This window comes from Poecilia reticulata, chromosome 15 (genome assembly GCF_904066995.2).
Source record: "Poecilia reticulata chromosome 15, P_reticulata-male-v2, whole genome shotgun sequence".
NCBI classification, from domain to species: domain Eukaryota; kingdom Metazoa; phylum Chordata; class Actinopteri; order Cyprinodontiformes; family Poeciliidae; genus Poecilia; species Poecilia reticulata.
The window spans coordinates 8,848,153-8,861,608 of NC_088844.1; the positions used below are offsets into that span (position 1 = coordinate 8,848,153).

A 13,456-nucleotide genomic window follows, 5' to 3' on the forward strand; every position below is an offset into this window, starting at 1 on the left:
AAATATTAAGTCTGGGTTTCATAACGGCGCGAATGAGTCATAAGCGGAGATCGGTAAGAGGTCAGAGCCTTTCATACTCATACAGTAGTTCAGACTGAAAATGTAACAGATAAACCACAAAAACAAACGCAAACACACACACACACGGATGATGATACAAACATGCGCTCACATGGTCAGCTGGTGTGTTTTTTTTTTCTATCACAACTGTCAAAGGCAAATTTTACATGTTATATTGTAAGTAAATAATAAATATATTTTATATTATCCATTTCCTAGAACATACAGTGGCATGTTTGTCAGAGTACATCTGCAAACTCCAATGTATTTTATTGGAATTTTAGGTGTCAGATCAACACCAAACAGTGTGTAATTGTGAAGTGAAAGGAAAATACATGGTATACGATATTACTACTGCTAATAAAAAGAGATTTATACTCAGTTCACTCTTTTGGATGATATACAAAAATACAATTCAGTACCACCACTTACCTGCAGAATGTATGTGGTAAAATCTCAATAACGTACACTTAAGTTTGTGGTTGTAATGTGACAAAACAGAAAAAAAGGCTGAAGGTGTCTGAATACCTTTGCAATGTGATGCTAACTATAAATGTAGAAGAAAATGTTCTGTGACCCAGAATAGCACTGGGTCACCCATAAGTCAAACGAAGAAGCCATTGAACATCATACAGAGCTTTGTAGAAGCATCCACTGAGCTTAGTTCCTCTGTGGTTTCCTTCAATGCAAGGAGTCATATTTAAAATATGTCAGTGCTCAGGTTGACTTGGTTTTCAAGTCTAAACCCCCGACCACAGATCCTGTGTGATAACGTATTTTTCATGTTTCACTTAAATGAATCATAGTTGAACGAACTGTAAATTTAACAGGGACGCTCTCGTCTTAACACCTAATCACTGCAGAAAATGCTGCTTCTGACTGTTCTGACTCATAATGTTCCACATTATGGTTTTACGAATATGCTGAACAAACTACTATGTGTTTTCTGCTCTGTTTCAGGGCACTCTCCCAACCACTATAGCACTATTAACGCGGCGCGGGATATGCAGTCAGAAACCTTTGGTCGTCAACTCCGTGCTATTGGAGATGACTACAACAACCACCTGATGGTAAGGGTAAGAGTCAAACTCTTCTCAATGTAAAGTTTCGTGCAATACATCCGTAAATGTATCTAAATTATTTGAGCGCTGGTGGACTTAACCCCTCACTTCCTGATTTTATTAAAAAAATTATATATTTTTTAAATGAGGTATTTGTTTTTGCTTGGCAGTTTTTGCTGCTAAACAGATTTTTCAGATTTTCTTTTCCTTTTTCATCATTACAGTATTTCAATTAGTAAGGTTTGTTAGTTTGAATATGACTAATTCAACTGCCTGAATTAATGCAAAGTTAAGGTATGATGCAAATTAGGGACATTAGACATATTTGGGAATAAAAGTAACTAAACAATTTTGCTGTTAGTGAGTGGCTCCGTGAATTAAAGGTATCTAAATTATTTGAGCGCTGGTGAACTTTACCCCTCACTTCCTGATTTTATTCGAAGGTCTTTTTTTTAAAAAAATTAGGCATTTTCTTTTGCTTGGCAGATTTTGCTGCTAAACAGATTGTTCAGATTTTTTTCATCATTACAGTATTTTAATTAGTAAGGTTTGTTAGTTTGCATATGACTATTGAATATTCAACTGCCTGAATTAATGCAAAGTTAAGGTATGATGCAAATTAGGGACATTAGGCATTATTGGGAATAATAGTAACTAAACAACATTGCTGTTAGTGAGTTGCTAAGTGAATTAAAGGGAAGCTTTGAAAAGGGAAAAACGTCTGCTATTAACAATATGGATGAATTATTTTTAATACTGTTACTCACGAATAGTTTTGAAGTTTTTATATGTTTTTGAACATCATCACAATGCTTCAAACAGGTTGGGATAATGCTAAGTCACCCAGTTATTTCTGTGTCCTTTTTTTGCAATAACAAAACAGTTTATTTATTATTATTTATTATAAACAGTGACACAGGCAGAATAGATAGCATGCATTTGAGGACAAACGTTTATTTTCATCATGTAATACTTGAGACTTGACTAATACTTGTGAACTTATGATGACTAAATTAATGAAAGCTGTGACCAGTCGGTATTTTAGCTAAGCTAGCTAATGGTAATGAAAACCCTGGCCATTCAATCACAATCTGATTATGATCAGCAGAATCATAATTCAACAGAAATTAAACATTCACAGAAAAGAAAAGGGGGGAAAAAAGAGACGAGATACTGTTTCTTCTGTTAACCATCTAGTTTTAAGCAGTAAAATCAAAAGCAAAACATTGTGGCACAAATTGTGGTGGAGCTGACATTTTCAAATACCAAATTATTTGCGCAGCACGTTAAGCTGCTTATATCCTAGCTGGCAGGGATGAAGATGAAGCAAAGTGTTCACAGATGCTGAAAGCAAATCTCAGTGCTGGTTTACCTCTGCCGCGTTGCATTGTTTGTCACCTTGTGGCACCAGTGTGGCTGACACACTTTTCCTTCATACTTTGCCCTATTTTTTAAAACTCTCTTCTGCAGTAATCCAAAAATAGATAAGTCATTTAGCTCCTGTCTCCGATTGTGACATGAAATTAAAGTTGCATTAGCCTGACAATTACTTCCCTGAAGACATGATTACATTATCAGAGGGAGCATATAACCACTGAATAGACCCCGTTGTAAATTTGAATAGCTGCAGTAAGACTCAATTTCCTCTTGGCTTCTGATTCCTTGGCAACGTTTCTGCATGTTGCATCATCAGAGATTTACTTACTGTCAAAGGGCAGACTAGCAAACTGGAAAATGCGGAGATGAAGGGGTAGAGAAGTGTATGCTAGTTTAAATTCACTTTAATCTCATCAGAGTAGTGAGCTGAAACGTAAAAGTCAGGAAAATGCACGACAGGAGTTTTATATCCCTCCGAAGAGCTTAAAAAGCTCCCATAGTGTCAGAAGCTTAACATCTAGAAAGCTTCAAGTCTGCATCTCAGCAGTTTGATGCATCACAAATGTGCTTCCACCCATTTTGTTTAGTGTCTGATTTGGTAATGAGTAGTATCAGGAGAATTTACCCGTTAAATGTTTTTCTTAGTCGCACCGCTTGTAAAATCCCAAAAAAGCCCATCAAAAAATAGTTGATGCTTTCTATACGCCTTTATTTTAAATTAACACAAAACATTTTTAAAATAGTATTGTATTTAAATATATTTTCCAGGATTATTAGAAGTAAATGTGGTATTTGTGTTGAAGATACTTTATGTTTTTTATGTTGCTTTTCTGTCCATCCATCCATCCATTTTCTAACACCCTTGTCCCTCGGTGGGGTCAGGAGGGTTGCTGGTGCCTATCTCCAGCTAACGTTCCAGGCGAGAGGCGGAGTACACCCTGGACAGGTCGCCAGTCTGTCGCAGGGCAACACAGAGCAACAGACAGGACAAACAACCATGCACACACACACTCACACCTAGGGAGAATTTAGAGAAACCAATTTACCTATCAGTCATGTTTTTGGACTGTGGGAGGAAACCGGTAGTTGCTTTTCTGGAGCCTCTAATTACCCCAGCAGAACTCATGTTTCTATGGCCCATATTCATAATGTTGGCTTGTGTTTCTAACAGCTTGTGTGCAAACAAATTCTACATGCAATATATGTGAAGGAAATAAAACCCAGTGACCTATTTTATGGATTATTGGTTGGATTGCCTGTTTGAGGCGTTAAATAATCATTTATCATTTCAGTGGAGTTAAATCTGATCAATGATGATGATTACACTTCACTTGATGCACTTTCCAGTTGCATATCAACAGCAAGCATGTCAATCAGTGGCCCCCCCTGATTGACATGTAACAGCACCAGGTTATTCCTGCACATTATTTGGAATCATTCTAAGTCAACCTAATATCTAAAGAAGAAAAACGATAAATATATGAAAAGAAAATGTATAAAACTTTATATAAGTCCATGTGATGACATAAATAAATAGATTTTTAACAGGCGCGATACCAGCCTCCTTTATACTCAAAAACAAGCTGATATTCTTCTCCTGGTGTTTCAGTTGTGCTGCGCTGTGGTGCAACTCAAAGGCTAAAGCACTTCATACCTGGTGGTGATGGTAAAACACCAATAAGTTATTTATTGATCCTCCGCAAAAAAGAGAAAAAACCGAAGAGGGGCCGACAATGTTCGCTGTTTGGAGCAGAGGTGGCGCTGGAGTTTTTTCGTTGTCCGTCAAAGAAAAAAATCATTTTATTTCCAATTTGTAGTCATCAAACGAAACATTTATTATTTCTCTGCGAGAACGTTTTTGAAATCAAGTAACATTTCACAAAATGACGTGGTTAGAAGACGACAGAACTCTGATCGTTTCCTGATCCCGCACTGACTTCCCTCAGCGGGAGAAAAACCCCGCAGAAGCGGATCAGCTGCTGGATGCTCCAAAGCCTCTGGTCCCTTAAAGCGTCCAGATCAGAGGTGATTCTCTGACAGATATTGTTCTTAGTATGATTAATAATGAGCTCCACGATGTTCTCTGTGCATAAAGTTGAAACTGCCTGCGCACCAAGTGTCAGCTGTGCGCTTGATCACATTCTGGACACAAACCAGTGAACTGCTCTCTGTTCTTATCAAGATGAGGGTGAGGAGGGAATCTGACATATTAACTCAGTTAAGTTTTTACTGGTTTTGTTTTTAAAACACCATTAACGTAAGCAGTGTAACTATATATTGTATATTTGGCGTTTGTCATCTCATGTGTGATTAATTGGAGCATAACGGTGGAGCATTTATGCGCATTTATTGCCAAGCGCACTGCGCTTGTTTCTGCCTAACGGATCTGCACTTTAGTTTATTTCCTCTCTCAACAGTCAGCTGCTATTCCTCTACTTAAACTACAATAAGTAGATCACATTCTCTTTAGGTTTTCTCTGTGTGCTCCAAACTCATTAAATGTAAACTAATTAGAAGCCCAGGCAAATAATTCTGGTCCGACCCGAACTATTTTTACCTGTCAATACCTGTCAAAACAGAGCTTCCTAACCAAGGTGTCCATAACTCCTCAACAGGCTATCAGCTCCCGGTCTGAAAGACGCATTTAGTTCAGTGTCCATGAGATGATATTCAGGAAGGATTTTTTATTTGATTTTAGTTGCCTCTACGATGAACTCTTTGCGTAAAGTCTATCATGTCTCCATGTGCGCCAGTCAAAGGTGTTAATTATAACATGTCAAATGACAGAGGGGCTTAAAAAATAACCAAATATTCAGTTTGGCTATTTTTTAAAATTATATATGTATGTGTGTGTGTGTGTGTGTGTGTGTGTGTGTGTGTGTGTGTGTGTGTGTGTGTGTGTGTGTGCGCGTGTGTGCGCACACATTTAAAATTTTGCCCCCCCCAGAGGTAGTCCTGGCCTCCCTTTGGCCCCCCCCAACTTTAAAAGTCTAGCTCCGCCACTGTTGGTACGTGATAAGAGTCACTCAAGGCCAGGCTGCTTGTTAACCTCACTGCTGTGATTCAAATGGTCATCGAACTCAGGCAGAAGGGTGGATGAACGTGAGTCAGCACCTAGTCGCATTAAGCAAGTTGGGGGGCGGAGGGGGAAACTGAAGTGTGAATATTTATGTGTGTGTGTGCTTGTCTTTGTGGCAAACCTAATTTGAACATGGCTGCAGAGTTATCTGGAGTGTGCGCACGCATGTGTGCTCGTTCTTGCTGTAGAACAATGAAGAGGCACAGATAAGAAAGCGGAACAAGGAGACTCGTTCCTTGTTTTCTGGCAGGCAAAGTTACACATCGTTTGACAAACTGCCACTGCACAGCACGTTTCAGGCTGATCGCTTTTAATCACTCGCTAGGTAATGCAACCTTTCCAAAATGTAAATTTGATTGACGCTTTTATTTATTTAGCTATGATGTGTTCAGTTACATTCACTCCCAGTGGATTTGGTTTAAATTTGAAGAAAAAGACAGCGCACCTTTGATTGGATCCTGCGCTTTTGAAGCAACGTAGGATGAAAAGATCTGAACCAAGCTCTGCTTTTAACTGCAGACTACATTCTTCCCCATCTGGATGTTGCATACCACAAGCTGTTCTGTGACCTTCTTCAGGTCTTGACCTCTTAAACAGCTATACCACAACGATTACTTAATCACTGAGCAATCTGCATAGGCTATAAACCCGTGACAGCATGAGTCACGGTCATCTTAAAGCCAGTAAAATCTCTATGGTTTTCCCAAGTATCACTTGACTTAAGGTGAGTCACAATTTCTTGTGTGAACTCAGTCACAGAAGAGGTCGTACTCTTGGTAGCCTGACCTGAGTAGTGAAGAAATATGAAAGAAAAATAGGCTCATCTGAAAAACTTGAGCAATCCCATGAACTAAGCAGGCCCGCCACATTGACTGATTCATATCTGGCTCTTGTGTTGATGAGTTAGACAAGTGAATACTGGATGTTTTTCCACTGTTCTTTTCAACAGTGGTCCCCAGTTTCCTATATTTTTCCTTTGTAACAAAGCAGTTTCTTCTTTCAACACATTTTCATAGCAGGTTTTCATTTGTTTTGGAAGATCTAATCGTAGGGCCTTTTTATGTTTTAGGAAAGGCAGAAAAACAGTGAAGCTATAAAATTATATCCCTATTCACACTGACAACACAACAAGACCAACCCCTCCCACGTGCTTTCATTTTTTTTTTTCTATTTTGTTGTAATAAGGACATTTCAGAACGTTTTTATTTTTTGTGATGCACCAAGAAATCAACTCGCAATTCTCAGCAGCTCTGGCAGCTGGAAACTCAAAAGTTCCATCTTTTTCAGGTCAGTGAATGCACCATAACGGGTCTCACTGACGTTATCGTTTGTTATGGAGGTACTTAACAAGTGAAATCATGTACAAGAAATATTGTGAGTAATTCCTGCAGCTCTACCAACTGCACAGTGGCGCAGTTGGTAGAGCTGTTGCCTTGCAGCAAGAAGGTTCTGGGTTTGATTCCCGGCCCCGGTCTTTCTGCATGGAGTTTGCATGTTCTCCCTGTGCATGTGTGGGTTTTCTCCAGGTACTCCGGTTTCCTCCCACAGTCCAAAAATATGACTGTTAGGAAAATTTGTCTGTCTAAATTGTCCCTAGTGTGAGTGTGTGTGTGCATGGTTGCTTGTCCTGTCTGTCTCTGTGTTGCCCTGTGACAAACTGCCAACCTGTCCAGGGTGTACCCCGCCTCTCACCCGGAACGTTAGCTGGAGATGGGCACCAGCAACCCTCCCGATCCCACTGAGGGAAAAGGGTGTAAAAAAAATGGATGGATTCCTGCAAGAGAGTGAGAAAGAACAAGACTTCAGCAGATAATAGGAAGGTTGAACAGATACTGCAACTTTGGCAGGACTGTCGAACAAAAAATGAGCTCTTTTCCCCTATTTTACTTAGTTTTTGTCAAAGAAGTAAAATAAGAATCAACAAACCAATAATATGTTCATAGGCCTGTCACAATAAACAAATCAATTAACAGCATGATAAATTAAAACAAGTTCAATAATTTTCATTTGCATGATTTATTGTTTTTCTCTTTCTACCAAAAACTGAATAATAAAAGATTTCAAACCGGTGTTTTGGTCTCAAGCCCTTTCTTTGAAGGACAGTTTTGTTTACAGAGACGTTATAATTCATTTTATTGGGTTTTTTTTTTCTGTTATTAATTTTGCTTATTTAAAATGTCCTCCAGTTCCAGTGTTAAATGTTCACTTAAATTGAAAGATTATTAATCTTTGAGAATGTGTTCTTGCATTATTATACCTTGACCATCATATAGCTTGAAAGTTATCTCAAAGAACAATGTTATCGTTTATTGCGATAACGTCTGAGGTGAATTTATCATCCAGTTAAATTTGTTGTCGTGACACGTCTATATGTTTGAGTGCAGAGAGTGATCTGATTTGTTTTTGATTCACCATGCATTACTTTTATGGGAAGTTTACTAAATCCAAAGATGGATTGTTGTAAAGATTGTGCTTATCCAAGCTTTCTGTTTTGCTACGCCATCATAATAGAGTTTATTTCTTTGGTGGCGAAAGACAAGGTAAAAAGAAATGCAATATTTGGAGGAAATGGCAGCAGACATCAAAACAGCCTTCACATTTTCTTGTTTAAAAATGTAACTAATGTGTCTAAAAGCATAATAATTGTCTCCACAAAATATGTAAGGTGGAAAAACTACATTAAACATTGAAGCACACCGGAGGATGTTTTATGGTTCAGTTTCTTGAACCACTTCTCCACGTTTTCCCATTGTTAGGTTTTCTGTGAAGAGTTAGCCTTCTGTGCCAGTACTGTTGACAAAAGAGCTTATTTCAGGTTCAGTGCCTGGAAGCCAGTGGGGAGCGAAGGCAGCATATGGCTGTGGAAGATTTTGACTCATCATCTGTAAATACACTAATTCAGCCACACGGCGCTGCATCACATCCTTTTTATGCCAGAGAGGTAACTAGAACTCTAAAATACATGATTAATATAATCTTAGTGATTTATTTTATTTTTAAGCATAAAAAAATAATACAGGGAGTATTTTTCATTTTGTACTTTTAAATTTGCTCCCGTTTCTTTGTCCTCATCTCTTCCAGAATCTCTCTGTGTCGGTGTCTCGGTTAAACATTTACACAGCGCATGCACGATCGTTGGTGTGTGTTTGTTTTGAGACATCTGTGAATGTGCTCAGAACGATGTACGTGCCCATTTCTGTGTGGTGTGTCAGCCTGGTGTCCGTGACTGTGTAGTTTCATTACGCCTCAAACCTGTGGTTAGAGAACTCTCAGGGAGGAGAGCACAAGGTCTAATTATCCTGACCAAACACACACACGCACACGCATGCACATACACACACACAAACACATGCTTGCACGCATGCACACGCAGAGGCACACACGTACTAACTCCAAATGCACGATCCGTCATCCGTCACTAAAAGGTGAAACCCTTTGTCTTGAAGGCAGAAATGACCCTCAGAAATATTGTAGACCAGTAGGGTGTGATTTCTTGGCTGCTTATGTCATTCTCTGTGTTTAAGAGTGTGTTGAAAGAAAAATAGACAGGATACTTTACCTATCGTTTTCATTAACCTGTGCCGTTCAGCTCAGATTTGGTGTTGAGCCTGATTGGAGCCTGGCTAGCTTAAAGATTGTCTTGTGGAATTGTTGTGTTGGATAAAACCATTTGGGTAACTCAAGGAAGGTTTGTACTAAAAAAAAAAAAGAAGATAAAGAAACAGGAGAACAGGAATTGTTTTCTGACTGGAAGTTTTCAATTGGTTCAGTTTCTGCAAAGCGAGTCTCATGCCCCTAAATGTCAAAGTATTCAGCAAGTATCCCACTGCTAGTCATTGAATCTGGAGTATAGCAAGTGTATTTCACAACACATTTAAGGTTGTAAAATCCTTGGATTTTTTTTATTCACACTGCAGGATATGTCAAACACACCCAAATGTTTTGGGTAGTGTGTTTAAGCTTCAAAAAGCTCTGTTTACCTCTGCTGCCTGCAAACCTGCCTGCTGCTGCCAGGTGCTTCTCTCCAGCCCCTCCTCCACCTTGGCAGCTGAATTACAGTGCATCCCCAGTCCCAATACAAAGTCACCTATTAGATTTGTCTGTAGAGCACATCTAAATTATTCAAAAAAAGAAATTAAATGCAGCTTTGGAAGCTGAGATACCTCGATGCTACCTGGCATCAGTGCACTTTGCAAAGCAGCCAATCCAAGAGCGCCATTATTTTTGTATGGCACTGATTGGCTGTAAGAGCAGAAATAAGGAACACTGTAGCTACTGTGGTGTTGCCAAGACTGCTTCTACTGCACATAATAATGAATATCCTATAAACTACAAAATGGGCTATAAGTGTTTCTAGAGAAGGTCCCACGGATTCACAGATTTTTGCTATTCGGGCAGCTGTGCTCCCTAATCCTTAAAGGCGCAATTTTATGTAAAATTGACATTTTTGAGTTTTACATCTTTGTTATAATGTTATTCCCTCACCAACATAGTACCTGGAGTGCTGCTTTGATTCTTTGATGTATGTTTGGGAAATCCTTCAATCTCCATGGCAACCTTTCAACTGGACAAAAACCCTGGCTGTACATAGCGCCTCCTTCAAAGTGCATCTCCTCCTCGAAGCTGCCTTTTCCAAGCTTCTGAGCTTCTGCCTCACAGAGAGGCCTCCGTAGCAACATCACCCCTCAGCTCCTTCAGACTAGCCAGCGGCGTTTAGCAAACACCTGGTGGAATTTTGCATCAGCTGAGTAAAGTTAAGTTACATTCATTATACGAGTTACTTCTCAGTAAATTGCTGGTAAAACGCTGTTAAAGGGTTGGTAACCTTAACCTTTGCCCCTTTACTACCGAGGCAAAGGTTTTTAGTTAATTTCTTAGGAAGGACAGAGTTATTAGTGTGAATAATAGACTTCTAAAATTTAATTTGACATATGGAACCACACACTAATTTTTATCTGCTGAACTGGATAAACAGATGTTTAAAAATGTGTCTAAAAAAAAACTTCAGAAATTGAAAGAACTGATTCTGAAAAGGAACCAAACACAGTTCAGACAAATATGTGCTGGAAAAACAATGAGATAACTGGTTTCACAACATAATGATCTTGACCCAGAAAGGGATGATACAACACAAATGGGAAGTTTTGACGTTACTGGCACTGCTTTTTGTTTTTAGGCCAGCTGTGATATAGAAATGTAGCAGCCCTAAAAACACAGTTAGAGCTGTAAGACCCGTTTTAGTACGAATAGTGCTTCCTAACCACCCAAAGTACCGTTATCCTGGATATCAATTGCCTTAAAGCAAAGAAAAAAAACAAACAAACATGCTAACCCTATAACCACCACATCACAAATTTATGGCAATAACACCAATCTGATCAAATGATTGTTCTTTGCGTTTTACAGTTGTTGTTTCACTTAGTTGTTGGATCTTTAATGTTGTTTTGGTTCAGCCAAAAGTTGTTGCTGAACTATAATGTTACATTTCTTCAGTGGGTCCCACAAAGAAAACAAACTGTAAAGACATATTATGGCACACTGACTTTGCATGCAATTTCTAAATCAGTGCATGTTTGAGAGTGCCTGTGTTTTGCTGGGTTGCATGTAAAAAGATAATTGGCAGCCACAAGCCAGGGAGCGCACACATGACACTCTGGGAGACTGCAAGTTTTGTGTTTAAATTTTGCTTGGAAGTCTTGCAGCAAATATATCATTTAAAAACTTTTTGAACATTTGGAGGTTTGCATTATGGCAGCAAGAAATTAAGAGGAAGGAAGGCAGAGAAGGAATATAACAAAGCCAGAGTCCCGTAATGTGGTGTGTGTGTGTGTGTGTGTGTGTGTGTGCGTGCGTGCGTGCGTGTGTGTGTGTGTGCTTGTAAGTGTAGCTTTGTTTTGAGAGCTATTTTTAAGAGGCAGCATAGTAAGTTGTGGTAACCAAATAAAATCACATGAGCTTTTTGGCTGACTCAATGTTTCCACTGTGAAAAGAGCGACACAAGAAGAAGAGCAAGAAGGCAAGCTGTGAAAGTTAGGATTTACTGCTATGGAGATTTGTCCTGCTTTACTAAAATCCAAAAATAAAATGTTATAATTAGCTATTTAGCAAGCAATATTACGTGAAGCAATGAAGAATTGATTGCATTAAAGATTTTGTACAGAAAGACACCCCAAATCATGCACTAAATCCTAAATCTATATTAAAAACAAAGCAAACGAGCAAGCCCATCAGGACTGTAATAAGTCAACATTCTATGTACTATAGACTTTAATAAGTTAGGATTATGTTTCATTTGGTTTTTCTCTGAAGTCAGAGCTTTAAAATGGAAAACATGTCACACCCTAGCTCGCATCGTTTTAGTTACGAGTCAGAAAACACTGCTTATTGTTCGTTGTTATGGTGCTTACTCCTTCTAGCAGTACAAACCAATGCCAATGTATTTCTTTCAATTTTGTGTGTTAAAAAATGAAGAGGAACATGTTCAAAGATAGATATAGTGTTTTTTAGTGCTGACCATATATTTCGGTGGATAGTCAGTATCGGTCTCATAAATAAAACTGGGCTGATATTACCAAACAATGTTTATTTACATCCAGTTGCTGTTTGTTCCTGGAGGGTGAGGGGAGGAGGTTGGTCATGTGGTATTTGTTTAGTCATGTGACAGTGATAGTGAACCAGTTATCACTGCTTCAAGAGTTTATCTGAAGCGTAGGAGTGGTGAAGTCAGCAATGTGGTAGTTTGTTTGTTTTTCTCAAAGTGTCACAAGAGTAGTGTAGTATGTTTATATCAAGCAGGGTACATTTCAAAAAGAAAATGTCTGAGCGCTGAGCCTAGGGTTACGCCACTGGAAAGACAACAGGACAAATATGTTTGTTCTTGCTTTGACACCTTGAAATAATATACAAGTTTTAACCAATAGGGAGGCATGCTTATTTACTCCATCCTCTAACATAGAGATAGCTCATTTTAATTGCCAATAAAAGCAACAGTAAGATTCGGGAGGATTAGACCCTTTTCGCCCTGTCATAAAACAGATTAAAACATGGACATTAGCCACTCTTGGATGATAGGAAACTTAAATTATCAGGTGTTGGGGTTTTTATGTGCCAGTGTTTCTAACGCTTTTCTGTAGTCTCTTACGTTATATGCCTGGAGATCGTTTTTGTTGCAAGTTTTGGCTTGAAATCTCACTCAGCCTGCAGTTTGTCAGCTGAGCAGCACATCTGTTTCTAGTTGTGGTGAAAATCCAACCCTTCAATCTGACTGTGATGTATTACCATTTATCAAGATAACTCATCAGCCCTATTGTTAGCCATAGTTTATGATTTGTATTCTCAGCTCTCCGGACATCACTGTTTTTATTTGGATTAAAGCACAAGATTAAAAAAAAAAGATTTGTTTCTAATAAATTTGCATCTAATCTTTATTCCGACCTTAACAGTTCATTTTCTGTTTTTACTTTTGATTCTAAGATACAGGCGTAACATTAAATAAATATTTTTCAATTGCTGGGCAATCTTTTTGTGTTCAGAAAGCTAAAAATAACAGAATTTGAACACTTTTTAGCTGAAATAATTATGTTATCAGTTACAGTACATGGGCAGTTGACCAGGGCGGCATTAGAAAGGGGGTGCACAAGCACATGATTTAAAAAAAAACAAGTTATTTATCAGTTACACCTTTTTTTATTGCTTTTGCATACGAGTTGGAGCCCCCTGTTTGCTACTGAAAAACAATCAGAGGTTATATTGCACTGCATTGTACAGTACCTCCGAATTTTAAAGATTTCCTGCGTTTTGATTGGCTGGGGTATGGATGGGCTCGCTCAGGGTGCCATTCATGCAAGAACCACAGGAAAGAAAAGAAGACATGTCATTT

At 38.6% G+C, this 13,456-nt stretch overlaps 1 protein-coding gene across 2 annotated transcripts in view; it reads left to right on the plus strand.

The window, feature by feature from the left end:
* Positions 1–13,456, plus strand: part of bcl2l11 (BCL2 like 11) — a 34,666-nt gene that overhangs the window by 8,547 nt on the left and 12,663 nt on the right. The window contains exon 3 of one of the 2 annotated variants that reach the window (XM_008428802.3): positions 1,021–1,136. In XM_008428802.3, the coding sequence (XP_008427024.1) occupies positions 1,021–1,136 (116 nt within the window). The remainder of the gene's footprint in view (positions 1–1,020; positions 1,137–13,456) is intronic. The other variant, XM_008428803.3, reaches the window with a different exon arrangement.